The following is a 24480-nucleotide window of genomic DNA, read 5'->3' as shown; positions in this document are numbered from 1 at the left end:
GTCTGCTCCGGTGCTTAGAGGAGGAAGTTTAACAAGCTGTGAAGGAAAACATGCCTTTCTACTCTTTTGAGTTTTGAGGGTCAAAGCATGGAAATCAAGGCCTTGTGGATGTTTTCAAATACCTTCTCGTATTTCCCTGCAGAGCCCAGGGTGGGTGTGGGCCACAGTGCACACTAACCTGCGTGAGCAGATCATCGCCACCCTACAGGAGCAGTAAAACTCAGCCCCTGCTGAAGCTTCGGGGGCACTTACCTTGTCCGTACTTCCCGGGAGACAGTGACCTCCAGAGACTCAGCCTCCCCCACACACTGGGAAATCTTCAAATCCAGGCCAGCACACAACGGGAAGCGCACTTAGAAGCCGAGGGAGCAGCAGGTGCTGGCTTGTCTAAAGTTAAATTAGAAAATTGAGATTGATTTGCACACAGTCTCAGCTTAAAACAGCGTATTTGATGTCTTCCTCTTGGATTTATAGAAGTTTCAAGTGCTAATTTTTAGCAAAGAATAAAAACTCCTAATAGTGGATCTCTTTAGGTAGTGTTTTGAAGAACCCTTGGTTTAATGAAGGGCAACAGATTTTTAGCCTAAGAAGCTTGACACTTGCAATAACTGGATTATAAGGTGCTCACTTGTTTGGGCAGAGGGCAAACATTTCCACCTGGAATCTGCATTTTGTAGCTGGCATGCCAGGCCTCGAAGTTAATTTTCTAAATACGTGTCATAGGGATACAATTCTGAAGGTTCAGAGAGTGGACTACAATGACATCTCCTCGGGCCTGTCTTCACAATGTAGAAGCATGTCATTGAATCCTTTAGAGGGGCCCTGCTATCTCCCTTTGTAATTCATCGGGTTCCCCAGAGGAAGGAGGGACGGGCCTCTTCTCTTTCCTTGGTGAAAGCTTCCTTAGCTAGGATCTAACACAACATAAGTATTACCTCTGGTTTATGGCACTTTCATGACACCATCAGGTACGGTGTGCGGGCTCAGAGCAGCTGTTTGCAAGCCTCTAGCATAGCCTGGCCCCATCTAAAGCTCATTTTTAAACAACAGGTCTGCAGACTGCGCTGGGGCAAAATCTTAACCGGGTTTCCAGTACACTGAGGCGGGGGTGGGGCTCACCTCCGACCGCCGCGCTACATCAACCTGCCTCAAGCCTGGACAGATGCTGTGTCTTGGCTCTGCGGCACATCCCTGTGGGGCTGCGGCTTCCCGTCCTGGCAGCCCCCCCCCCCACTTTGCCTCCTTCCCGGTGGACTTGCGCGCTCCCAGAGACATTAAATAGCACAATCAGGGGCCTCGGACACAGCACTCTTCACCTGGAAACCACTACGACCCTTAAAACAATCCCCAAGGTGAGGACATCTCTCCCGGATGTCAGGGTAACTCTCATTCGGAGGTTCAGAGAACTCCGGCTGTTCTCCGAAACCAGACTGCTGCATGGTGACCCATCAGGCTCGCAAAGGCAAGCCGTGTTTATAAACAAAGCACAGAGTGTCCAACTAATCTTACCTCTCTTGTGTGCATCTCCTGAGTTAGACTCCGGGGGGCAACAAGCTTCAGATGTCTTCAGTCTGAGCCGGAAAGGATCTTGGGATTTAAATTATCAGGAGGCGGGGACCTGGATGGGATCTAAAACCATTTTGCCGTGGCCAACCACGTAAGGGGAGGGGCAACAGGAAAACTACATTAACGGACAAGGCAAAGGCTCGTCCCCCGACACCCAAGTCTTCTGTTGCTACTGACTACTGAGGCGGCAAGCTAGGTCACCATCACCATTTCCAAATTTCGTGGGAGCAGTTGTTTCTGTGTCTGTGTACGAGACGGCAGGGCCCTGTCTGAAAACTGCCGTGGTTTAAAATTCTCACTCGTTTCTGTGTCTGCCACCCAGGGAAGTGACCGCATAACCAAGTGCCTCCAGCCTCCTGGCCCGTGGCTACTCCACTGGCCCAGGATGGGGCCTCCGACTGGCCTCCCATGGGAAGCTGAGGAACCGGACCCCCCCACACCCCCATCCTTGGGCAGTGGAAATGCCAAGAGGCAGTTGGTGTAGCACAGCTCCTTCCCATCACCGTTATTAGCCACAGACAGTGAGATCGCTTTCTGAAGACGGAAAAAAACATGTATCAAGGGGCCACTGCATTTCTCAGATGAGTAAGAAATCAGAGCTTGCTGGGCTTTAATAAACAGTGGACGTAGGCTAGTGCCGAGATCCGTGCCCCTGGGCTTCCCGATCAAACGTCCTGGCCACCCCTAGAACAGAAACCCTCCAAGTCCAAGAGCATTTTTTTTTTGTACAATTGTTTATACAAATTCAACAAAGGTAAAACCGCGTCAGGGGAGGTCTAGGAAAACAACACCTTACAACAATGGCACTTATGAATGCGGTAACTTTACAACCGGGAAATAGCCGTGTGATAAACCTGAAGCGAGAACTCAACTCACACCCCAAAGGAGAGAGAACAGGAAGAGGAAGGCTATGGTGGGTCGTTTATTCTACGTCTTGACTCACTGTGTAAATTAGGTCTATGTCGAGTACAAGAGCTCATGCTGGAGCAAACCCCTCCTGAGTGCAAAGGTTGAAGTCTGAGTTTTAAAACGTTTGAGAAAAAGGTGAATCCTATACAGAGGAAACTTGGCAAAGTGTCTCACTTTGACTATAATTTACATATATGCACAACATGCTTATGGAACTTCTTGACGTACAAAGCAGGCTCTCAGCTTCCAGGTAAACATGCTTTTAACTGGAAGGTCTCGGCCCGCTCTGCCAGACCTGGGCACATGTGTAACTGGATTATTCGTGTCGATGGAGTACAGGTTCAGTTCTCTCCTACCTTAAGGAAACCAGGAAAGTTGGCAATCAGAAAACAATAAAAACACTGGTATGCATTCAGACCTTGCATAAATAACTTTTTAAACAATTTGTACAAAAATAATTCTGCATCATGTAAGATGTCATAAAACCAAACAAAAGTGTGTCGAGACGGCAGACGTGGCGTGTGGTCCACTTCAGGCTGACACCAGAAACCCCCGAGTCGCAAGGAACGAGGTGCCCAGAACAAAACACCACCACCAAAGAAAAAAGAAGAAAAAAAAAAAAACCTCCTAAGCTCATGCTTCAGTGAGAGAATTTCTCTGAAAGTTCATCGTGCTCCCAGCAGGAATGTCTTCGTGGTCAAGGCCGCCTTCGGACCGGTCCCGGCAGCGGTGCGGGCACGAGTCAGGCCAGAGGACAGCGTCCGGCCCGCTCACCCCCCCGAACGGCTTCGCCCTCGGCAAGACTTGCAAAACCGCACCGTCCCGCGGTTGCTCCGAGTCCCGGATGGAGAAGAAAAGCCCTCGTTTCTGTAAGGTCTCTCACCCTCCCCTGCCCTCCCCTCGCCCCGCCGGCCCCGCGTATGTACACGCCAGTCCTCGGACTAACTCAGTTTCTGCAGGAGTTTTTCTTCCACTTGCCCGAACTGGACACTCACAGACATCTCCGCGATGAACTGCTCACAGCCTTCCTTGGTGACTTGCTTGCAGTACCTCAGGTCAATATGACAGATATTTCCACAGCGTTTGAAGAAGGACAGGCACTGGTCAGTAACCTTATTGCAGTCTGCGGGGAAGAGGACACGGTGTGAGGCCGGGGGAGCGTGGAGCCCGCCCCGGGGCCCTGAGACCCCCGGCGCCCCAGGCAGGACCCCTGGCTTAAAGAGCTCCCTTCGGAGGGGGCAGGGTTCCGTCTAGCGATGACAAAGGTTAGCTTCTGCTGGAAGAATGTTCTGAGTGAAACCTCTCAAAACCTTCACACAGCTGCCTCCATGCATGCACACACACACACACACACACACACACGCATTCTCACGTGAACAGGCCTCCTGTCTCTGTGTTTATACACACAGGGCCCTGGCACGTTAAACTGCACACCTTCCCCTGTTACAGTGCCGAATGCCTGTGCGCACGCCGGGGCACGCTTATCTGCGGACTGCCCTCACACACAAATCCCGGGGGAGCAAGAAGGAAGCTCTGGGCGGGAGTGTGGGTGTCTGCAAGGCCCCCTGGGACCCGTGGCCCCTGGAGGCACCAGGACTCCAGGGCGGGCACAGCGTGCCCACCAGCCCCTCCACTGAATGACTGCCTGCGGCCCGTGCACAGGGGCCAGGTGCCGGAGAGATCCTGTCAGGCACTGAGAGGAAAAGGTGAGCTGAACGGATCGTGGTAGGAGATAAGACCCCGAAGATTCAATTTACACAAACGTGCGTGTGAACTGCATGACAGGGGAGGGCGGTTCGCACTGGGATCTCTGCTCCACTGGCATAACCGAGCTGGAGTAAACAGAAAGTGCTCACGTGCTAGACCGAGCGCTTAGGACAAGGTGCCGCCCGGGCCCTTCTCGAGCACCAGTTCAGGACCACGGGCCGACCCGCGAGCCAGCCGCCCGGTGAATGGAGCTCACGGCGGTGCGGCCCTCTGTGCCCCGGCTCCACGGGGTGGGACAACCCCGCCACCCCACCCACACTCTGAGGAGGAGGAGGAGCTTCCTAGGCCGCCAGGGACGGAACGATCGGGTACCACCCAAGCCTCCCCGCCTCCGCGAGGACGTGGCACTGGGGATGGGAAGTGTTTATCCAGCATGAACATGGGGTGCAAAGAGGCAACTGAACAGCACGTGGGTCCTTTTGAAGCAAAACCTTAGAATGGACTGTGTCAAAAATGTAACTTAAATGAGGCAATTAAGTTACTGCTTGGTAATTTCTGGAGAGAGAATTGGCAGGGGGCGGGGGAAGCAGGGTTAGGGGTTCTTGCTCAGATCTCACAGACCCAATCTGACCCCCCCAAAGCTGCCCGACCGAAGCCGGGTTAGCTGGGCTCCGAACCGACCACACTGCCTGTCCTCCTCGTGGCCGCTCCGTGGCCCAAGCCCTTGGACACGGAGTCCCGCCCCACCAGCAAACGGGGGGCAGAGATGAGGGCAGACCCCACAGCATTCACGACGAGGCATGGAAGTGTAAGGGCACCAGCTGTGGAGTTTCCCTTCCTCCGGCTCAGGCCACTCGACGGCGGGCTCAGGAGGGACTCCTGGGACGGACCACAGCAACGGTGGACACCAGGCTGCTTGCTGCCATTCATGGCCGACTCCACCCGGCCCAGCCTCACCGCCCGCTGCTCCCCGCCCCCCACCCCACCAAGCTGCAGCCCGTGCCCGTGCGCACGGAGGGAAGCTTCCCAGGTGCTCACAGTGGCTCAGGAACCACTCACTGGTCTGCGTGCTCATGCGGCTACCAGCACTCCTGGGGTAGCGACTATTACAAACCCGGCCACACCTTCTTTAACGTGTTTCCCCCCTGACCTAGGCTGCGTGTGTCATGATCACGGGTATGTCCCAGCACCTGACACCATGACCCTATGACAGCAGGCCCACACAGGTGAAATCCCCAGTTCGTCCCTGAGGGGGGCCGGGCGGTCCCCGAGGGGGGTCCCCGACTGACCTGACAGGTTGATCTCGGTTAAGGAGTCTCGGGTGGTGGTGCCCACGGCGGTGAGCAGGTTGATGGACTGGTCAGTCACGTGGTTACAGTAGCTGAGGTGGAGCTTGGAGAGCAGGGGCATGTGGCGGATGATGAGCCGCAAGGAGGCGTCCGTGATGTCCAGGCCCGCCAGGCGCAGCTCCACGATGTTCCGGAGCTTGCTCCGGTTGTCCATCTGACCTGGGGGCGCAGCGGGGAGGGGCGGCCATGCGTTAGCCAGACTGACACGTGGGCTCCAGTTTGTCCTCAAGGGCCTCCCCCCAGAAAACCCATCTGTTCCGACACTTAAAAATTGGATGCCCCCACGTCAGATTTTAGACATCTAGATTCTTTCTTTTTTTTTTTTTTTTTTAGAGAGACAGAAGGGAGGGAAAAAGAGAGAGAAACATCCATGTGATGTTGCTGGGTGTCATGGCCTGCAACCCAGGCATGAACCCTAACTGGGGATCAAACCTGCGACACTTTGGTTCGCAGCCCGCGCTCAATCCACTGAGCTACACCAGCCAGGGCTGACATCTAGATTCTTGAAAAACCAGAAGATCTAGGAACTCAGCCACGTCCCGCCCAGCAGCACCGGGCCGATCGGCGCAGCACGTCCAGATCACCCGGTCTCCTCGTTCAAGCTGCCAGTGGGAGCGAGGACCCCCAGAACCCGACCTTGTAGGACGGCCCCCGCCTGTGAGCCGCTGTCCGACCAACCACACGGACCCCGATGCTTGAGGGGGCCTGCAGCCGAGGCAGGACACGGTAACAGAGAAGCAGTCAGATGTGTGCAGAGCTGACTGGGGGCCTCTGCCCTTAGCCCCTCCGTGTCCAAAGCTGAGAACATAGCATCCAGGATTCATCTCTGCAGCCTCCGGAGAAGGGTGGAGGCCCGAGGAGGCGCACGCCAGACAGGGTCCCCAGTGATAACCAGACCCGACAGCACGCCTCAGGCACACCACCTCCACGTGACCTCAACTGACAGGCCCCGGGCCTGGCCACTCACCTGGCCTGTTATCCGTGGGCGGGGACAGGAGATCCCGCATCTGGGCGTCCTTTAGCCCTTCTACCCACTGGACGTCCAGAGTCCGGAGCAACGGGCAACTGGAGCTACAGAGGGCTGAGACCGCGATCCACGAGCAGCCCGACAGCACCAAGTCTCGGAGCCCTGGCGGGGACAGAGAAGGGGCGACGGGTCAGGTGACGCACCCACTCCCCACTCCTGCACACCCGGGGTCACCGGGCCAGCAGCTCACCAGGCAACCGGTTGATGAGCCAACTCAGCTGTTTCTTGGAGATATTGGTCCAGCTGAGGTCCAGGGAGACAGGCTGCCGCCGGATGATGCCGCTCAGCATCAGCGGCGTGATGGACTTGCAGTGGTTCAGGTCTATGCGGGTCCACAACCGCTTATCGCAGCACCTGGAGGCCGGCCCGGCAGAGGGGGTGCCGTCAGCGCTGGGGGCTCACGTGTAGAGCGAGACCGTGCTTAGTGTGGCCGTGGTAACGCCCCGCCTTCCCAGCCCAGGGGGAGGAGGCTCCTTACTCCGCCCTCTGGACCCTTCTAGCCAGGTCCCGTCTGCCTTCAGGGGCAACCCGGCACCTCCGCTCTGACCGCCGCAGGGCCTCCGGGCAAGGGGCTGGCACCTGCTCTCCAGTAAGGACTTAAAGGGGGCTTCAAACACCCTCCACACGAGCCTGAGCAGCAGGCAACCCGCCTGTTCACGGAGGGAGGTAAGCAACTGGGCCAGAAAGCCAGTGCTGGGATCCGTGTCTGTAACCGGCACCCCGGCTGTGAATAACCCCCCGCTACCACTTTAAGGATGGGACTCTCCTTGGCCCTCAGTTCTCTTCCCAAGCAGCTAAATCAGGAGATGAAACAGGGGTCACCTCTTCTGACAAGTCCAGACCGACTGGGCTGCTGGAGCTGCCTGGACTTCTTTGGGGAGGAGAACCAAGCTGGACCGGGCTTAGACACGGGGGAAGTGGGGCCCCCACAGGCCACCCTCGCGGCATCCCTGGTCTAGCCTGAGCCTCGGCCCAGAGCCGGGCCCCAGCACCTCCCCGTCCCGGCTCGGCCGGTGCCCCCTCACCAGCGGTTCCAGGTCCTGCAGACCCGCATGCAGACACACAGGTCCCGGTGACTGAGGTAGCTGAAGACGGCCATCCACACCTCCCGGTGCATGACGTGAGCTGCCCCGTCGTCCAGGGGCAGCGAGTCGGGCGGGGGGCTGATGGGCGGCGGCCGGATCACGTGTCTCTCCATCTGGATGCACTTGGGCGGGGACACGGAGGGCGGGGGCCGGGAGATGATGCGGGGCGGGCTGCGCAGGCCGGGCCCCAGCTGGTGCCGCAGCTCCCGGGGCGTGCCGTTGAGCCCCTTGCTGATGCGGTGCGGGCGCTCGCAGAGGCCCAGGGGCCGCTTGGGCTCCTCGTTCTCGCTCTCGGGCTCCGACTTGATGGGCTGGTGGTTCTCGTTGGCCAGGCTGCTCTCCGTCTTCTGGATCTCCTGGTTGAGCTCCTTGCTCAGCTCCTTGCTCAGCTCCCTGTTGGGCAGCCGCCGTTTCCGGCGCATCTTGACCTTCTTCTTCTCCTCGGGGCCCTCCGCACCCTCAGTGCTGGGCCCAGCCGTCGGGGAGCTGGAGCGGGAGTGGTCGCTCTCCCTGGTCTTGGGGGGCGCCTCAGGCAGGTCGTCCTCGGGCTCCTGCTTGAAGCGCCGGAGGGGCTTGTTGGCGAGAGCGATCCGGTCCTCAGCGTTCTTCCAGGACCTCCGCTGAGGAAGGGGCGGGGGGCCAGGGCAGGTAAGGCCCCAGCCAGGGCTGTGCCCACCTAGGCCTCTCCTCCACCCTCCTCCAGGGGCCCACTGTCCCAGGCTGGAGGGGAGGGGAGGAGAGGGGAAGGGAAGGGAGGGGAGGGGAGGGGAGAGTGGAGGAGAGGTGCTGGTAGTACCTTTTTCCTGAAAAGCTTATCTTCTTTGCCTGGTTTTAGCTGTCACAGGGAAGAAAGGACAGAGAGGTTGCTCCCAGGGTTCGTGGATTCGGTCCCCTCCACACCCAACCCCAGCACCAGCCATGGTGTCTACAGTAGGGGCTGGAGGGGCATCCTTCCCACAAATCCACCACAGATGGGTGGGCCCTGCCTGCTGGTTTCAAGGGCGAGGCTGGAAGTAGGGGAGCTCGGTGGAACTGTTCCCACCCCGCTGACCTCCCACCTTTGGACAGACCCAGAGATAGGCAGGGGCCAGGCAGGTCAGACTTGGCCCTGGGAGCCAGTCCTGGAGGCAGGGCCTGCGAGATTCCCAGCAGAGCCTGAAGGGCCAGAGAAGACCACTGGGCGCCACCTGGTGGCTCCTGCTGGAAGGGCCGGTGGGCGGAGCCGGGCCGCCGGGATCCTCCGAGGTTCCCCAGATCCCCAGGGCCTCCCGGCCGCAGCTTCAGCTTCCCAGGCCCCGCGCCAGAACCGCGAGCCAGCGATCTGGGGCCTCAGATCTGGGGCTGAGGCCGGGGGAGCTGGGGTGCACAGGCGCCTGGGAGCAATGGGCTGGAGGTCCAGTGGGGCACGGCGGGGCGGGGGGGTGGGGGGGGGGCGGGGTTGCTTGCAAATCCCCAGGGCCTCAGGAGGGCGGGGGTGGGGAGCGAGCACCTGCTGCTGGAAGTAAGTGAGACTGGATCTCCACCAGGGGCTGAGGCTGCTGCCTAGAGGGGGCCTCGGCGAGAGGTGAGAGGAGGAACCGGGGGACGTCTGCAGCGTCGAGGCCTAAAGGGCAGGAAGAGGGACTGGCTGGGTTTCCCCTCCTTTCGCTTGGGCAGGGCTCTCAGCACCCAAGGGACCTGCTCAGGCAGCCGCGGCAAGGGTCTCAGGCAGCCGGAGCGAGGCCTCCGACCGCCCATGCGCGCCCCCGCCCGGGGGCCGGTCACGCCACGCTGCGCCACGCCACCCCGCGCCACGCCACCCCTCCCCCACCCCTCCCAGGCCGTACCCTCTTCCGTCCACTCGGCTCCTGGGGCTTCTCGTATTTCCTCTTCCTCCGAAGGTGCACGTCGTCCGACTTTCGGCGCAGGATGCCGTCTGGGGCCACTTTCTTGGGGTGCTCGTCCGACCTGCGCCGCGGCGCCTCCTCACACTCGCTCCTGCGCTTCGCGGGCTCCGGGCCTTCCTTGTTGTCGCGGTTCATCTTCTGCTCCTTGAGCAGGGAGCCGGGCAGGTTGGACGCGTACTTAAAACCGGGGCCACGCTTTTGCTTGTAGGCCAAGAAGAGACAAGGTACAAGCGGACTGTATATCTTTGGACCAGCCCGCCGCCCCGAGCCCACCGCGCCCGCCAGCCGGCAACGTGGGCGCGGGGCGTGTCTGGCAGGGCCAAGCTCCGGGTCCGTGTCAACGCCCCCCCACCCCGCCCCCCGCCCCGTGACCCCGGGGACAGGGAGCCCGGCACTCACTTTCCCGGTCTTGCCGGCGTGATTACACTTCGGACACTCCCAGCAGTTGGGAAGCTCATCGTTCACCACGCCCTCTGACTCCTTAATCTGCGAGGGACAGGCCAGTCAGCGCGCAGGGAGGGGGCGGGAGGGGCCGCCTCCCCCAGAAACATTAACTCGCCCCCGCCCCAAAGGCCTCGTCCAGCCCATCGTCGGCCCAAAGAAAAGAACACAAGAGTGGTTTAAGGCAGGTGACTCTGAATGCGGTCACTGTGTGCCCCGGTGCTGGGTGTGACCGAGTCGGGCGCCCCGTCCCTGCCCTGGTCCGGGAGAGAGACAGAGGAGCAAGCAGACAAGGCAGGCACGGTGCTCTGACCCCCAAAGCGTCCCCTTCAGAGTGAGGAGTGAGCAGGAAAACAAACCCCTTTCCCTGGTGTGTTCCCCCACCCAGGGACAGGGGACACTTCAGGGCCAAGGCATCCTTCGGGGCAGGCCCCCTCTGCCCTCTAAAACACACCGATGCCCACGGGCCGACTCCCGAGCGCTGACAGGGAGGTGCCGGCATGCTGACATCCTCCCGGGACAGCAGCTCTGTGCCAGCTCAGAGCGGGCCCTTCCTTTCCAGCGAAGAACCTGCTGCCCAAGCCGGGCAGGTCCAGCGCGGCAGGCCCACGGGAAGGCAGCCCTGCCCTGGACACGCCGAGGGCAGGCTCCCGCACCCAGGGACACAGCCCCCTGCTGGGATGGCGCCCTGGCCAGGGACCCAGCTGTCTCAGAAGCCTGGAGCCTGGGCCCCAGCGAGCAGCCCGAGCACCCAGTGTGTCTCCTGCGGAGTGTGTGCGCGTGTGCATGTGTGGTCTGAGCTACTCGGCTCGCCATCTGCCACACCGAGTCTCCACGCTTGGGAGGCCCTCCATAGCAGGAACCAAAGTTCCCCTGCCCCCGAGAGCTTCAGAACCCCCAGGTCCCCCCCCCCACCCCCCCATGGTGGGCCGGGCAGCGCAGCCAGGTCCCAGGGGCCGCTCACCTTAAGGCATCCGGGGTGGATGATCTCGTTGCAGATGGAGCACTCCATGAGCATGAGGTTGAACTTGCCTTCCTCCTCCTCCACCGTGTCCTCCTTCCCTGCCTCACCGCACACCAGGCACACGGCCGTGTGGGGCAGCACTGGCTGGAGAGCCGGGGAGGGCAGAGGTCAGCAGGGGCCGGCGCCCCGCAAGCACTGGAACCGAGGCGTGAGCTGCTCCCCTCCCTCCACCTGCCACTGTCACTCACTCACTCACTCACACTATTCAGGCTCCTGTGCGCCAGGTACCACTCTTAGGCACACACCTCTGCCATCCCGAGCCTGCATCTCAGCGGAGGGGGGAGGGCAAAATGGAGAAGGACACAGCATGTTGCACAGTGACGAGGGGTGTGGAGAAAAACGCAGCAAGCAGGGCTGGGGCCAGGGTGGGGGGGGGGGGGGGGCCGGCAGGCCAATGTGAAACATGGAGGTCAGGAATGGCCTCCCATTTGAGGGGGGGAGATCTGCAGGAGGTGGGGGCTGAGGCTGCACCTCCCCAGCGGGCATCACAGCCTAGGCTGCGGCCTGCGGGACCCCGGAGACCTTCACCAGGAGGCCTGGGTGGGGGGGTAGGTCAAAACTACTTTCAGGACACGACCAGGCTGCACTGGCGGTCCCCTGGGCTCCTCCTGGCCACACACCGGCTTCACGCAACAGCATCTCAGATGAAGCAGGAAAAAGGACTAATTTTGTTAAAACTCTGACCCTTGATCCTGCTAACACTCTGGGTGGCGACACAGAAAGTGTGCGCAAAGTGCGTCTGGGGGGGGGGGGCGGGGCGACGGCCGTCTGAGGCTCGCGCGCACGTGACCCAGCTGCCCCGCCGCTTCCTCCGCGGGGCGCCTCTCCGCTGGGAAGAACGACGCGGAAAACCCGAGGATATCGGCTTACTTCATCCTCAGAGATGAAACCAGCGAGCCCGCCGCTTCCAGAGAAGCGACTTAACAGCACGTGCTGGAAATTACAGCGTTCTAATTTTCCAACAAAAATCAGAACTTTAGAAAACTTAATCAGCTACCATGAACCAACCGGACAGCTGCCCAATACTCAAAAAAACTTTTCTGATCACACTGGCAGCGGTGTTAACACACGTGGTTGGGTTTGTGTAACACTGTAGAATGCTACGCACCAGCATTCAGGAAATTCTGAGTAACTCAGCGAGCCAGTACCTTCCCAATGGCTGATGCGCGGTGTCGCAACACCAAGCATGAGCCAATGAGCTATTCCAGGGGCCAGAAAGGCTGAGGCGTTTTAATGTAACAGAATGAGTAGTAGTTCATTGATACAGTTTCAGATTCCACGTTGCAACTAACCTTTAAGAAAGTGCCACCCAAACAAATGAACAAAAAGACAAAGAAAAACAAAAAACAAAAAACCCTGCCACCTGAGGGCTCTGGTGGAGTACCGGAAATGACAGCGCACAATGGCCTGAAATGACCGTTACCATACTCCTGCCTTTCCCAACTACGTATCTGAGTGAGACCAGATATTCCTCTTACAGTTCTTCCAAAGAAACTGCAGCAGAAGAAATATAGAAGCAGGCAATGAAAACCCAGGCCTTTTCTAATGAACCAGGCATGACAGAGGGTTACAAAACATACAACAATGCCGTTTTCCACTAATCATTTTTGTTGGGAAGATAATAGTTATTTCTTATAAAAATGCTATTTTTGTTTACACGCAGTGGGTTTCTTGTTATTTTTATTTTTTTAAATATTGTATTTATTTTTAGACAAAGGGGAAGGGTGGGAGAAAGAGAGGGAGAGAAACATCAATGTGTGGTTGCCTCTTGTGCGCCCCCTACTGGGGAGCTGGCCTGCAACCCAGGCACATGCCCTGACTGGGAATCGAACCAGCGACCCTTCAGTTTGTAGGCCGGCTGCTCAATCCACTGAGCCACACCAGCCAGGGCTCTTGTTATTTTTAAATGAAGTCAGTGTGAATTTTGAATACAATAATAGTAATAAATACCCCACATAAGCAAAAAGCTCTTTGGGTCCTCTTGATTTGGGAGGGGGAAGGGGGTCCTGAAAACACCGAGTTCGAGAAGTGACTTACTCGGCTGGCCCGGCTCCCAGCACCGGGTTCAGGGATCCAGACGGAACACATGGGCCATTTTTATTAAACTGAGTTAGAGGAGCTTCCAATACCGCTCCACTGCATATATCCCAGCGACAAAGTCTACACAATGGCGCAAACACTACAAGTCTAACAAATAAAACACTGAAGGTGAGAGAGCCATCATTCCTTCAAAATACTTCAACGAACACGCGCTAAAGCCGGAAGCGAGTGGCCCAGACGGGAACGGTGACGAGAGAGGACGGAGGCAGATCGCGCTGCAACCCTAGGAGAAGCCGGACGGGCCGCGTGCGCGAGCGTTTGCAGCAGCAGCGAGGCTGCTTGCTGGAGGGTGTGCGGGCCGGGGAACTCGGGCTCACAGCGGAAAGGGGGGAGCGTGGCGAGGGAGATGGGGCACTGGAGGAGGGTGGGGCAGGCGGCGGATGACTCCCACGAGAGGTAGAAACAGTAGTTCCTGGAGGGGAAGCCCAGGGGCTGGAGGTGGTGCAGCAGCGGGAAGGCATGAGCCTTCGGAGGAGCCTCAGGGAGAGGGGCAAAGGGGAGCGGGGGAGGGGGGAAGGGGGAGGCAGGTGCTCTGACGTGTCGAAAGAGAAAGGCCTGGAAAAGGAAGAGATGGGGGTAAACCTCCCAAGAAAGTGGAAAGGCAGGAAGAAGATGATGACGAAGAAACAGCGCCCCCGCCCGGGTGAGGCCGATACAGCATCTGCGATCAATCGCAGAAGCCACGTGGGAGAGGGAGAGACACACAGAGGTGAGCGTCCTCTCCTTCAGCCAGCACCGACCGACCGCGCCAGGTGCCGGGCCAGCACCAGGACCGCAGAGAGCAGGTGGCGGCAGGCACCGGTTTCCTCTAACCCGGCCTGGGACACCGGGCGGGCCGGCGGGGGTCAGGAGAGAAAACAGTCCTGGGTCACGGCCAGCAGGCTGAGTTTTAGGGGACACTGTTTTCAAAACCAACAGCCCCTACGAACAGCCTCTCAAACCCGGACAGAAGGCAGTGCGTCACACGGAACCACCCCCCTCAGAAAAATACACGCGCACACACACGCACTCAGATAAAAATCTGTATTGAATTTCAAGGGGCATCTCAAATTCCCTGAAATCCATTCAAATGACCTGGGTACAGATAACAGAAACACCAGCGGTGAAACTTAAAAATTCTGCACAGCAAAGGCAACAGTGAAAACACCACCTACGTACGGAGTGGGAGGAGTTACCCGCACACCATGTGTGTGATAAGGGGCTAACACCCGTATTATATGAAGAACTCCTATTCTAACAACAAAATGACAAACAATCCCATTTAAAAACCGGGCAAAGGCCTTCAAAGACACTTCTCTGCTGAAGCTACAGACAGCCGACACCGTACGCCCAGCCCAGGAAGAGAGGCTCCACGCCACTCGTCCTCGGGAAAATGCAAATCGAAACCATAAAGGGACACCACACCACAGACCCACTCAGATGGCCATTATTTTAAAAAAAAGAAGAAAATAAGAAATTGTGGTGACAAACAGGGTTAAATGGGGAAACTGGGACCCTCAGGGACTGCTGGTGGGTGTAAATTGCTGCAGCCATTATGGAAAAACAGTATGGAAGTTCCTCAAAAAAATTAAGCATAGAATTACATACGGCCCTGGCTGATGTGGCTCAGTGGTTGAGTGCTGGCCTGAGAATCAAAGGGTCACTGGTTCGATTCCCAGTCAGGGCACATGCTTGAGTTTCAGGCCAGGTCCCCCATAAGGGGCATGCGAGAGGCAACCACACATCGAAGTTTCTCTCCCTTTCTCCTACCCTTCCCCTCTCTAAAAAAATAAATAAATAAAATATTAAAAAAAAAAAAGGAATTACATAGGATCCAGCAATTCCACTTCTGGGAATATATCCAAAAGAATTCAAAACAAGACCTCAAAGAAGAGGTACCCACACACCCATGTTCATCACAGCATCACTCACAATAGCCAAGGGTGGAAGCAACCTAAAAGTCCATGGACAGATGAACGGATGAAGAAAATGCAGGATATACCCACAGTGGAATATTACTCGCCCTTTACAAAGAAGGGAACCCCACCACAGGCTATAGCAAGGATGAACCTCAAGACCATGCCGAGTGAAACGAGCCAGGCACAGGAGGGGAAATCCCACCTGATTCCGCTTACGTGACGTGTCCAAAGCAGTCTGAGAAACAGAAAGTAGAGGGGTGGTTGCCAGGGGCCGCAGGGTGGGGAGCGGGAAAGAGGAGCTGTGGTTTAACAGATACAGAGTTTCCACTTGGCCAGATGGAAAAGTCCCAGAGCACACAGGTGTACGATGGTTCTGTGCCCTTAAAACGCGTGAAGCGATGGGGATGCGATGTATACGGCCCGGGAGAACGTCAGTAACGCTGTAGTACTAAAACTATCTGGGGGGAGTCTTTGTAAAGCGTGTGACTAGCTAACCACTAAGCTGCACACCTGAAACGAGTACAAATGCTGAATGTAAACTGTAAAAACGAAAAATTCAGCCCTGGCTGGCGTAGCTTAGTGGATTGAGCTCGGGCTGCGAACCAATGTATCACAGGTTCAATTCCCAGCCAGGGCACATGCCTGGGTTGCAGGCCACCGCCCCCAGCAACCGCACATTGATGTTTCTCTCTCTCCTTCTCCCTCCCTTCCCTCTCTAAAAAATAAATAAAATCTTTTAAGAAATAAAATAAAAATAAATAAAAAATAAAAACGAAAAAGCCCCCCCAAAACATTTTCATAAAAAAAGAGGTAAAATATTAATTAATGAACAACAAAAAACTATCTGCCCCATCAGAAAAAATATGTCTTATCTGTGCACTGAAATGAATGTATTTATTTGGATGTGTGGACTAAGGAGTGGCTTTCTGCTTGTTCATTTAGAAAGTAAGCACAACTAACAATAAAGAAAGTGAAAATATACCGTGACGATTTACTGGAGCTTACCAACTGTTAGTATGAGCAAAATGTTTCTTATGCAAAAAAAAAAAACCTTGTATACATCTGTATCAAATATAGCACAAAAATATATTTTGCAAAAAAAAAAGGTTAAAATAAAATGATGGGTTTTATGTTATGTATCTTTTCACCACAATAAAAATAAAAGTCTCCCCCAAAACAGCGTGTGGATGGATGGAGGAGGGGAAAATGCCCCTCGGGGGCTTGCAGGGACCCAGCAGCTAGCGAGAAAAGCTCGCGGTGCCCCGGGCGGGCCTGCAGAGGCGCTCGACCCGGGCCCTGCCTCTCCGGGCTGAGCCTGCCCCTTTCCCACCAAGCAGGGAGATCGCTCCCCCGACAGGGGGCGCCCCAGGGCCCTGAGAGCAGCACCCCCCCAGGGAAATCAGGGTGTGTGGGTGTGTGCAGGGGGGACTCGGTCAGAGTGCAGGCCAGGCCAGGTTGTCAGAGTCTGTGTCCCCTGCCCTAGAGGCAAGGCGGGGGGGGGCACGGGGACGCAGGCAGTCAGCGAGGGCGGGCCAGGCTCCGCAGCGCCCAGCTCCCGAGCCCCATAAATCAGTCCTCTTTGCCCCGCGCAGCCCCTCAGAAGGGACACCGACCTGCCCCGCAGACCCCTGACTCTGAAGGGGGGACAGAAAGGAAGGGAGGGCCTACACGACCTGGATCAGACACGCCGGCAACGGGGTCGCCCCCGGGACAGGCTGCCCCGGCGTGTTTAATGGCAGACACTTCAAAGCACCCGGTCATCCAGGGGAGGAAGGAGTTGTAAGACCGTCGGACTCCGGCGAACAGGAGCCTGAGCGCACGGCAGGAAGTGCTGCCACGTGGAGTTGGAAACAGCACTTATCTGAGCCCCTGCGGGAACACTCCCTGTGAGGGACACGGGGCGGGCCAGCAAGCAGGGGAGCCAGGTGGCCTGATGCGGGGGGCGGGGTGGAGGTGAGGGGTCAGTGGGGGGGGGGGGGTGCCGGGGCCGGAAAGGGCCCACTCACCGCAATGCACTGCCGCATGATGCAGCTCTGCTTCATCCGCCCGGGGCCCCCGAACTTCTTCATGTCCTTGCAGAAATGACACTCCCCGCACTCGGTCCGCAGGCAGGCCTCGCACTTGCGGCATCGCGTCCGGCGCCGGCGCGCTCCGGCCGTGGTCCGGTTGGCGGCCAACTTCACCGCGGAGGTGGGGCCCAGCTTCACCTTGGGCCGCCCTATGGCCCGGTTCTGCGGGAGAACACACAGGGCTGTGAAACGCGAGGCTGCTGGGGTGGGCCAGACCCTGGCAGGCAGCGTTACGGGCTGCTGTGTCCGTTAAGACAGACGGACCCCAGGACCCCAGAGTGTGACCGGATTTACCAGCAGGGTTTTTTACAGGGGTGACCCAATAACAGCCAAGTCATTAGGGTGCACCATAACCCAAGAGCCCGGCACCCTGCATGACCCGGAGAAATTTGGACACAGGCGCAAAGGGATCCTGGGTGAAGACACAGGGAAGAGACGGCCACGTGACCAGAGCGCCATGCCTCGGAAAGCCAAGAAATGCTGGTTTTTGCCAGAAGCTGGAGGCAGTGCGGAAGGAGCCCCCCCTTTAAGTCCCCCAGTTTGTGGGGCTTCCTGATGGCACCCCAAGAGCCAACCCCGGAGGGCACTCCAGCTTCCCACAGCCGCATGCCTGGGCTCAACACCCTCCCGTGGCCCCATGCCGCAGGCCATGCTCTGTGACTCGTGCTTCTCCCAGAGGTCACAGGGTCAGTCCCTATTTCCTGGGCCAGAAACACCACCCCCCACCTAACCTGGCTAACCCCCACCTAACTTGCAAGCCCCAGTTCACATGCTACTTTCTCCCAGCAGCACCTCCCCCCCCCATCACCACCCTGCACCAGGCTTGGTGCCTCCTGCTGACCCCTCAGGGCACCAATCAGAACTGTCCTTGCATAGGCCCTCCCCTGGGACAAGGGGCTCGGGAGGCAGTTATCAAGGGTGTCATGTCTCCACTGTCCCCCAACAAGATGATGGGCACAGAGGACATGCTCAATAAACCACACAAACCCCAGGAGAAGAAGGCAGGAACCCTGAGGAACCCCGATTTCTGAGACCTTCTCAAAATGGACGGCAAATCCTTCCCACCCTGTGACTTAGGAGGAAAGACACAGGTGGATTAACCGCTACTCGGCGAACAAGCCAGCCACGTGTCCCTGCATCCCAGTGGTCACAGGCCCCCCCCCCCCCCCCCCCCCCCCGGCCCTCCTGAAAACAAGAACCAATGGTGGTGGAGCTTCTGCTGGCCCCTCCCCCCCACCCCACCCTGTCGCTGGCACTCAGCCCTGCCCCGGGCCACCTAGGATCTGATCAGACCAGGAAGAACCCGGAAGGTTGGGTGGGTCTTGTGGGAAGCCCCTTTCCCCAGGAGCACGAGTTTACAAGGGAACGGTTCGTCCCTCGGTCAGGGGGACCATCCCTCAACCCCAAACTATCTGATCTCAGTGGCAGGTAATGCTCACAGCCACTTCTCAGCCACCTCCATAAGCTTCAGTCTGGTCCCGGCCTTTCCGTTTTAACTGCTTGCCACACTTGGATCCCTAAACACAATCCCATCCTCCCGTTCGCCCGGGGCCCAGAGGCACGGTTGTAGTGCACCACGAGGGTGGCCAGGGTCCCCCTGAACCTCCCACAGCACACACGGCCCCCCTCCCGAGAGAGGCTGCCCAGAAACGTAGCCGCATCAGAAAGAGAGACAGTCCACCCTGCTCCGTGAATAAACCCTCACCATCACCAATTTCCTTCTGCTGTGGCCCCTGCGAGGGGGGGGGGGGGGCTGAAAATCTCACTTATCTCGACCCACATGCACCTCTGGGCGTTGATACAGGCGAAGATCCTGCTCTGTCATTTCTTTTCCCAGCAGCCTGCGGGATTCAGGAAGACAGCGCGGGGCCTCTGCGCGCTGCGGTGTCCACCCAACGGAGCGCGCTCCGGCTCCCTGTCCCGCTCGACTTGGTCTGAACTCGGCGGGTGAAAGGCAGGCGCTACACCAGGTTCCACTGGCGCGTCTCTTCCGACCTCCCCCAAGTCACGCCAGGGTCAGTCCCGCCCACCCACCTTCGGGGCAGACACTGGCCAGCCCACACACCCAGCAGCTGCCCCCGGGCAAGGGGCCGCCTCAACATCTGTCACTCTTCCGCGCAGGGTCCCGCAGGCCTCCTGGCGCAGCAGGCCTTACACAATACCCAAGGAGAGCCCGCGCCACCCCGAGTCCCTAGCAGTAACGCCGATAATGCCGATAACGCCGGTGCCACCCACACGCTGCGCGCATTAATTCACGTTTGGTTTTGGTGCCCGAGGAGCAGTTAAAAAAATAAATAAATATGTTTTCAACACCTTTGGATTTGAGAACTGTAGGCAAGGGGCGGCGGACCTGAAAACGAAGCAATGACAAGGACGGCGAACACAGAGAACGTATTCTCAGCTATTTGCTGAACGCGAGCAATTGTGCTCGTATTTCACATGTGGTATTACCTAATTTTCCCGTTTGGGTTATTACCCAATGGGCCCTGGCTGGTGTGGCTCAGTGGACTGAGGAGGATGCTAACCAAAAGGTTCCAGGTTCTATCCCAGTCGGGGCACGTGCCTGGGCTGCGCGCCAGGTCCCCAGTAGGGGGCGCAGGACACAACCACACATCGATGTTTCTCTCCCTCTCTCCCTCCCTTCCTGCCCCCTCTAAGAAGTAAATAAATAAAATCTTTTAAAAAATACCCCAAAGAGATGCTGTTTTACAGATAAACTGGAGGTGGAGGTTAAGCGACTTGCCCAGGGTCACGGAGCCAGCAGCGGACGTGCACACCTATGCCCGAAACACTAATGACCACAGCGCATGTGCAGGCAGAGCGGTTCGAGACCCCGGAGCCCACACACCCCAGGGGGCGGGGCTTACAGCTAGTGCGGGACGCCTAACTTAGTACAACGGGCGCCAACAGGGGGTACGGAGAAGCCTGGCTACTTCCAGAGAAATGGAAATCACGAAGGCTTCTCCCTCTCTTCACGGCCCGGAAGACGTGTCTCCCGTTAACAACTGCTCTTCAAATCATCACACGAGCAACCAAGTGGGATCCAGGGTCGCCGGTCGGATACAGAGAGAGCAATGCGGGGCCGCCCTCCAAGGACAAACCAGAGGCGATGGGCTCTCGCCTAAGGTCTAGCTTCTTTAGTGGAGAACTGAAAAGGGGGCGGGGGGAGAACCAGGCCTCCAAACAGGCCTCCCGCCTCCCACTCAGGAATGGCAGGTATAAACAGCCGCTGAGCTGGGCCTCTGGCCTCATTGGCCACGAAGACAGTGCCTCTCGGAAGTTTAAAAAAAAAAAAAAAAAAAAGTTGGGCCCGTCCAGCCAGTCACAAAGCTTGTACGTGCTTTCCAAAGTGCATTCCTATCAGAAGAAGCACTTTTCTAATCTGTGGAAAAAACAAGCCCGTCTGGATTTCCATGGCAATTGAGACATCCTGGAAAATGACGGCGCAAAGGACAAAAAGAAGAGGTGTAAGGAATCCCTGTTCCTGAGGTCTTTGATTCTGGCCCCCTCTAGCCAGCCGGCTGCCCATCAGGCTGGAAAAGGCGCAGCTGCCCGCAGCTTCTCATAGTTAACTGAGCCACACCTGAGTCCTGACCGGCACGGCTCAGTGGGTTAGGTGACATCCCCCAAACCTAAAAGGTCACCAGTTGGATTCCTAATCAGGGCACATGCCTGGGTTGCAAGCCAGGACCCTGCTTAGGGGTGGGCAAGAGGCAACCAATGAATGCATCCATGTTTCTCTGCCTTCCCCTAACCCTAAAAATAAATAAATAAATCAGCTTATAAGATTTGCTTATGCAGATGGGAGCAGCTTTACCATTTAAAATAATAATAATAATAACAATAATAATAATACATGAAATCTTAAAAAACAAACAACTGAGCGACACCTGAAATGCAGGATCCTGATAAAGACCGCCGAGAAAACGGGCACAGAAGCAAAGGCATCATCAGACGGTTTCTATTCAGGAGGTGAGCGGGCCTCTCTCGTTTTGGGGTGAAGCTTCAGGCCTGCTCCCCGCTGGGTGACATCGACAGGGTCACACACCGCAACTGAACTCCAGGGTCTCCGGCCCCTGCCTCTGAAGGGCCTCTGTCTGTTCCAGAACGGAACCAACCGCAGGGGGGGCGCTCTGTTAATTTCAGCACCACGAGCTCTTCTCAGCAAAAGGCAACTAACTAGCCGAGAAGAACTAGTTGCCTCCCATTAGCATGGGAGGCACCCGACTGATTTTCTCACAACCACGTTTCTCTCGCTCCCTCTCCCCACCTCCCTCCCTCCTTCTAACATCAATACACACATCCTTGGGTAAGGATTAAAATAATTAAAAATAATAATAGTAATAATGGCAACAATGGGATGTACTGACTTCCACTTCCAAACCAGCCTCCCTGACACTGAGGCCGCTCGTTGAGCTCATCAACCCAGGATCCACAGTCTCAGCTTCATCTGGTTAGAAAAATCTAAAGTCTACAGCCCCACGCCCATAAATCTTAGTATTCCAACACCTTTTTCCTACCAGCAACCTGTCCGCATTGTCCTTAAAAGGAATACCAGTAAGGCAATGCTTCCAGTCATTTACTCCACAGATATTAACGGAGTGCCTCCTCTGTCAGCTCCTGTTCTCCAGGATATCCACGGGCAGCACCTCTTCAACCCCTCCTCTATCCAAGCCGGGGGTTAAAATTACCTGGATTAACCCAAATTAACGAAAAGACATCCCATGTTCATGGAACGAGAGGCAACATGGTTAAGATGGCAACATGCCCCGAAGTGCTCTACAGATTCAACGCCATCAAAATCCCAGTGACCTTTTTTTGCAGAAATTAACAGACCCTGACATTTACGTGGAAATTCAAAGAACCTGGAACAGCCGAAACAATCTTGAAAACGAAGGACAAAAGGACAGCACCCATATTTCGTGACTTCAAGACGTACTGCAAAGCTTCAGAAACAAAAGTTGGACCTCTAGCTCACACGGTATACAAAAATTAATTCAAACATGGACCAAAGACCTACAGGGAAGAGCTAAAACTACAAAACGCTTTGAAGAAAGTCTACGGGTGAATCTGCACAGCCTTGGATGAGGCCAGGGGTTTTTGCAGGACGCAGGCAACAATCCACAGTGAAAGACACCACGGAATGAGAGAAAATATTTGCAAATCACGTATCCAGTGAGAGAAGCCAGTGCCAAGAATCTACAGAGAACTCTTAACAACTCAACTACAATAACAAATGTCCCGACTTTTAAATGGGCAAAGGACTTCGATATTTCTCCAAAACAAGTGGGTGGGCAAAAAAAAAAATATATGTGAAAAGGTGTTCAACATCACCGGTCAGCAGAGGCTGGGAGGTCATTAACCCCCACGCCCACCCACCCAAGTGTTTCTGGCCGTGAATTAAACACCAGAGTCAAGGCCACTGCCGGCACTAAAGAGGCGAGCAAGAGCTGCTCCCTACTCTCAAAGGCGCTGCAGCAACGGAGGGGGAGGCGGACTGTAACCACACGCACAATGCAACATGATGATGAGAATACCGAAAGCTAACATTTATTACGTAATTACTCTTTTCAACATTTGTATCGATTACCAATGAGGTGGGAATCATTGTTGCCATTTAGAAATGGGGAAACCGAGGCACGGCACAGTTAAAGTCGTCTCTGCCCGATGTCACGGGACCGATCAATGAGAAGCCGGGACTCGAACCCAGGCAGTGGCTCAAAAGCCCGGACCCTGGTGTGCGGACCCAGGAGAAATGCCCCTTCTCCCGGGGAAGGGGGGTTGGGAGGAGTGTCACAGACACAGGAGGTGGGGACTACAGAGAGCCTTAGGGGGCGGCCAGGGCTCTGCAGGCCAGGGGCAGGGGTGGGGTTAAGGCCCGGAGAGCCCAGGCAGAAGGAAGAGTCAGATAGAGACGTGCAACAGCTCGGCACGATCACGGAGCAGGCTGATAGGACTGCTGGGAGCCAGCCCCGAGGTCGCAGAGGCCCGACCCTGCAGGGCCCCGTGTCCCACAGCAGAGACACGGTGGCCCCTGGAGGAGCTGCGGAAGGACTTTACACGCAGGAGCAATGCGGCTGTATTCTGGCAACGACGTGGGGGTTACTTTTTGGGGGGTGGGCAAGGCGCAAGGCAGAGAGACGGGTGGGGGATGCTGCAGCCGTCCGGCTGAAGACTACGGAGGCACGAGGAAGAGCCCTGGAAGGCATGAGAGCAGGGGACGGCTCAGGAGACATTTCAGAGGCTGACCCAGTGTTAGGAGACCTGCAGGCTGCGTGTGAGCAGGAAGGGGCCTGCAAAACATGGTTGTTTCCAGCTGGGGCATCAGGAGAACCATGGGGCTCGAGAACACAGACAACAAAGGCTCCGCCGTGGAACGTGAGGAGCCCACGGGGCATCCAAGGAAGGTGGCCGGCCAGCAGGCGGGAGGGGCGGGAGCCGAGGTCCACCACCAGGAATCGGCACCACTCAGTGCGAAACTAGTGAAGTCCATGAGGCTGCCCAGGCAGAACGGGCAGAGTGAGAGGAGGGTCCTGGACAGCAGCTTCAAGGCTAGTCCCACCCGGGGGCCAGGTGACAAAGAGCCACCTGCGGAGGACTGGTCAGAAAGGAAGGAGCTAGGGCAGGAGGTGAGGCATCACAGAGCCAGGACACATTTCAAGAAGAGAGCTGGCTCAAGTTTCAACTGTCAAGGGGAGAAAGCGAGAAAATGAGTAAAACCTGGGTGGAGGTGTTCACAATTAAGACGGTTCCCCACCAAACCACCTGCCACAGCAGCGCACGGACACTTAGCCCCCCGAGGGGCGGACACAGGCCCCCTGAACAGTGGACTTCCTTTGTCATGCTGACGCTGCGTTCCACGGCGGAACAGATTCCTGTCAACCTTGTATCTGCGCCCAAATCTTCGGGCATCGTGGGCGTCCTGGGAAAAGCTGGATTGCGGCAGCACCACGGGCCCCTTAAGACACACCTGGGGACCGCAAGAAGGCTTCAGTTTGTTTACACGCTGAGGGTAAGAGCAAGAGGAAAAAAAAAAACCAAAACAAGGGGTAGGAGAACCCAGGGGACGGTTTCTGGAGAGTCTGGGGAAAGCGAAGGACCTTTCCCCCGGGAAAACGCACACACACAGGCCCAGAGTCCCCAAACTTCTGCACAGAATGTCAGGAAGATCCAAGGATCTCCGGTCTTGAAACGCCACGATTTAAGAAGCCACCGTGAGCAACGTGGCGATTAGGGCCACACGCCTTTCTGAAGTACCACCTTCTGCCCCGTTTCCTAGTTTTTGTTATTTTAAACAGGGAATCATCATTTTCAGTTAGAGAAAAAGAAAGGAATAAAACTATTTTCACTTCAGGGGGCTAAAAAAAATAAATAACCCAGGATGGAACAGGAATTCTTCTCCCCTAACGAGCCCTTCTT

General features: G+C 56.8%; 1 protein-coding gene across 9 annotated transcripts in view; it reads right to left on the bottom strand.

The window, feature by feature from the left end:
- Positions 1 to 2281: 2281 nt before the first annotated feature.
- Positions 2282 to 24480, bottom strand: part of KDM2B (lysine demethylase 2B) — a 102477-nt gene continuing 80278 nt past the window's right edge. For 6 of the 9 annotated variants that reach the window (XM_036014584.1, XM_036014586.1, XM_036014582.1 and 3 more), the window contains 11 exons: positions 16999 to 17223; positions 10935 to 11078; positions 9929 to 10015; positions 9470 to 9739; positions 9133 to 9246; positions 8440 to 8478; positions 7584 to 8263; positions 6749 to 6912; positions 6499 to 6660; positions 5472 to 5690; positions 2282 to 3598 (listed from right to left, as the gene is read on the bottom strand). In XM_036014584.1, coding sequence (XP_035870477.1) covers positions 3417 to 3598; positions 5472 to 5690; positions 6499 to 6660; positions 6749 to 6912; positions 7584 to 8263; positions 8440 to 8478; positions 9133 to 9246; positions 9470 to 9739; positions 9929 to 10015; positions 10935 to 11078; positions 16999 to 17223 — 2286 coding nt within the window. In that variant the 3' untranslated portion in view covers positions 2282 to 3416. The remainder of the gene's footprint in view (positions 3599 to 5471; positions 5691 to 6498; positions 6661 to 6748; positions 6913 to 7583; positions 8264 to 8439; positions 8479 to 9132; positions 9247 to 9469; positions 9740 to 9928; positions 10016 to 10934; positions 11079 to 16998; positions 17224 to 24480) is intronic. The other 3 variants (XM_036014585.1, XM_036014587.1, XM_036014583.1) reach the window with 1 other exon arrangement.

Source organism: Phyllostomus discolor, chromosome 13 (genome assembly GCF_004126475.2).
Source record: "Phyllostomus discolor isolate MPI-MPIP mPhyDis1 chromosome 13, mPhyDis1.pri.v3, whole genome shotgun sequence".
NCBI lineage: Eukaryota > Metazoa > Chordata > Mammalia > Chiroptera > Phyllostomidae > Phyllostomus > Phyllostomus discolor.
The sequence above is the reverse complement of the archived record's forward strand: the minus strand, read 5'-3'. Positions and strand labels throughout refer to the sequence as shown.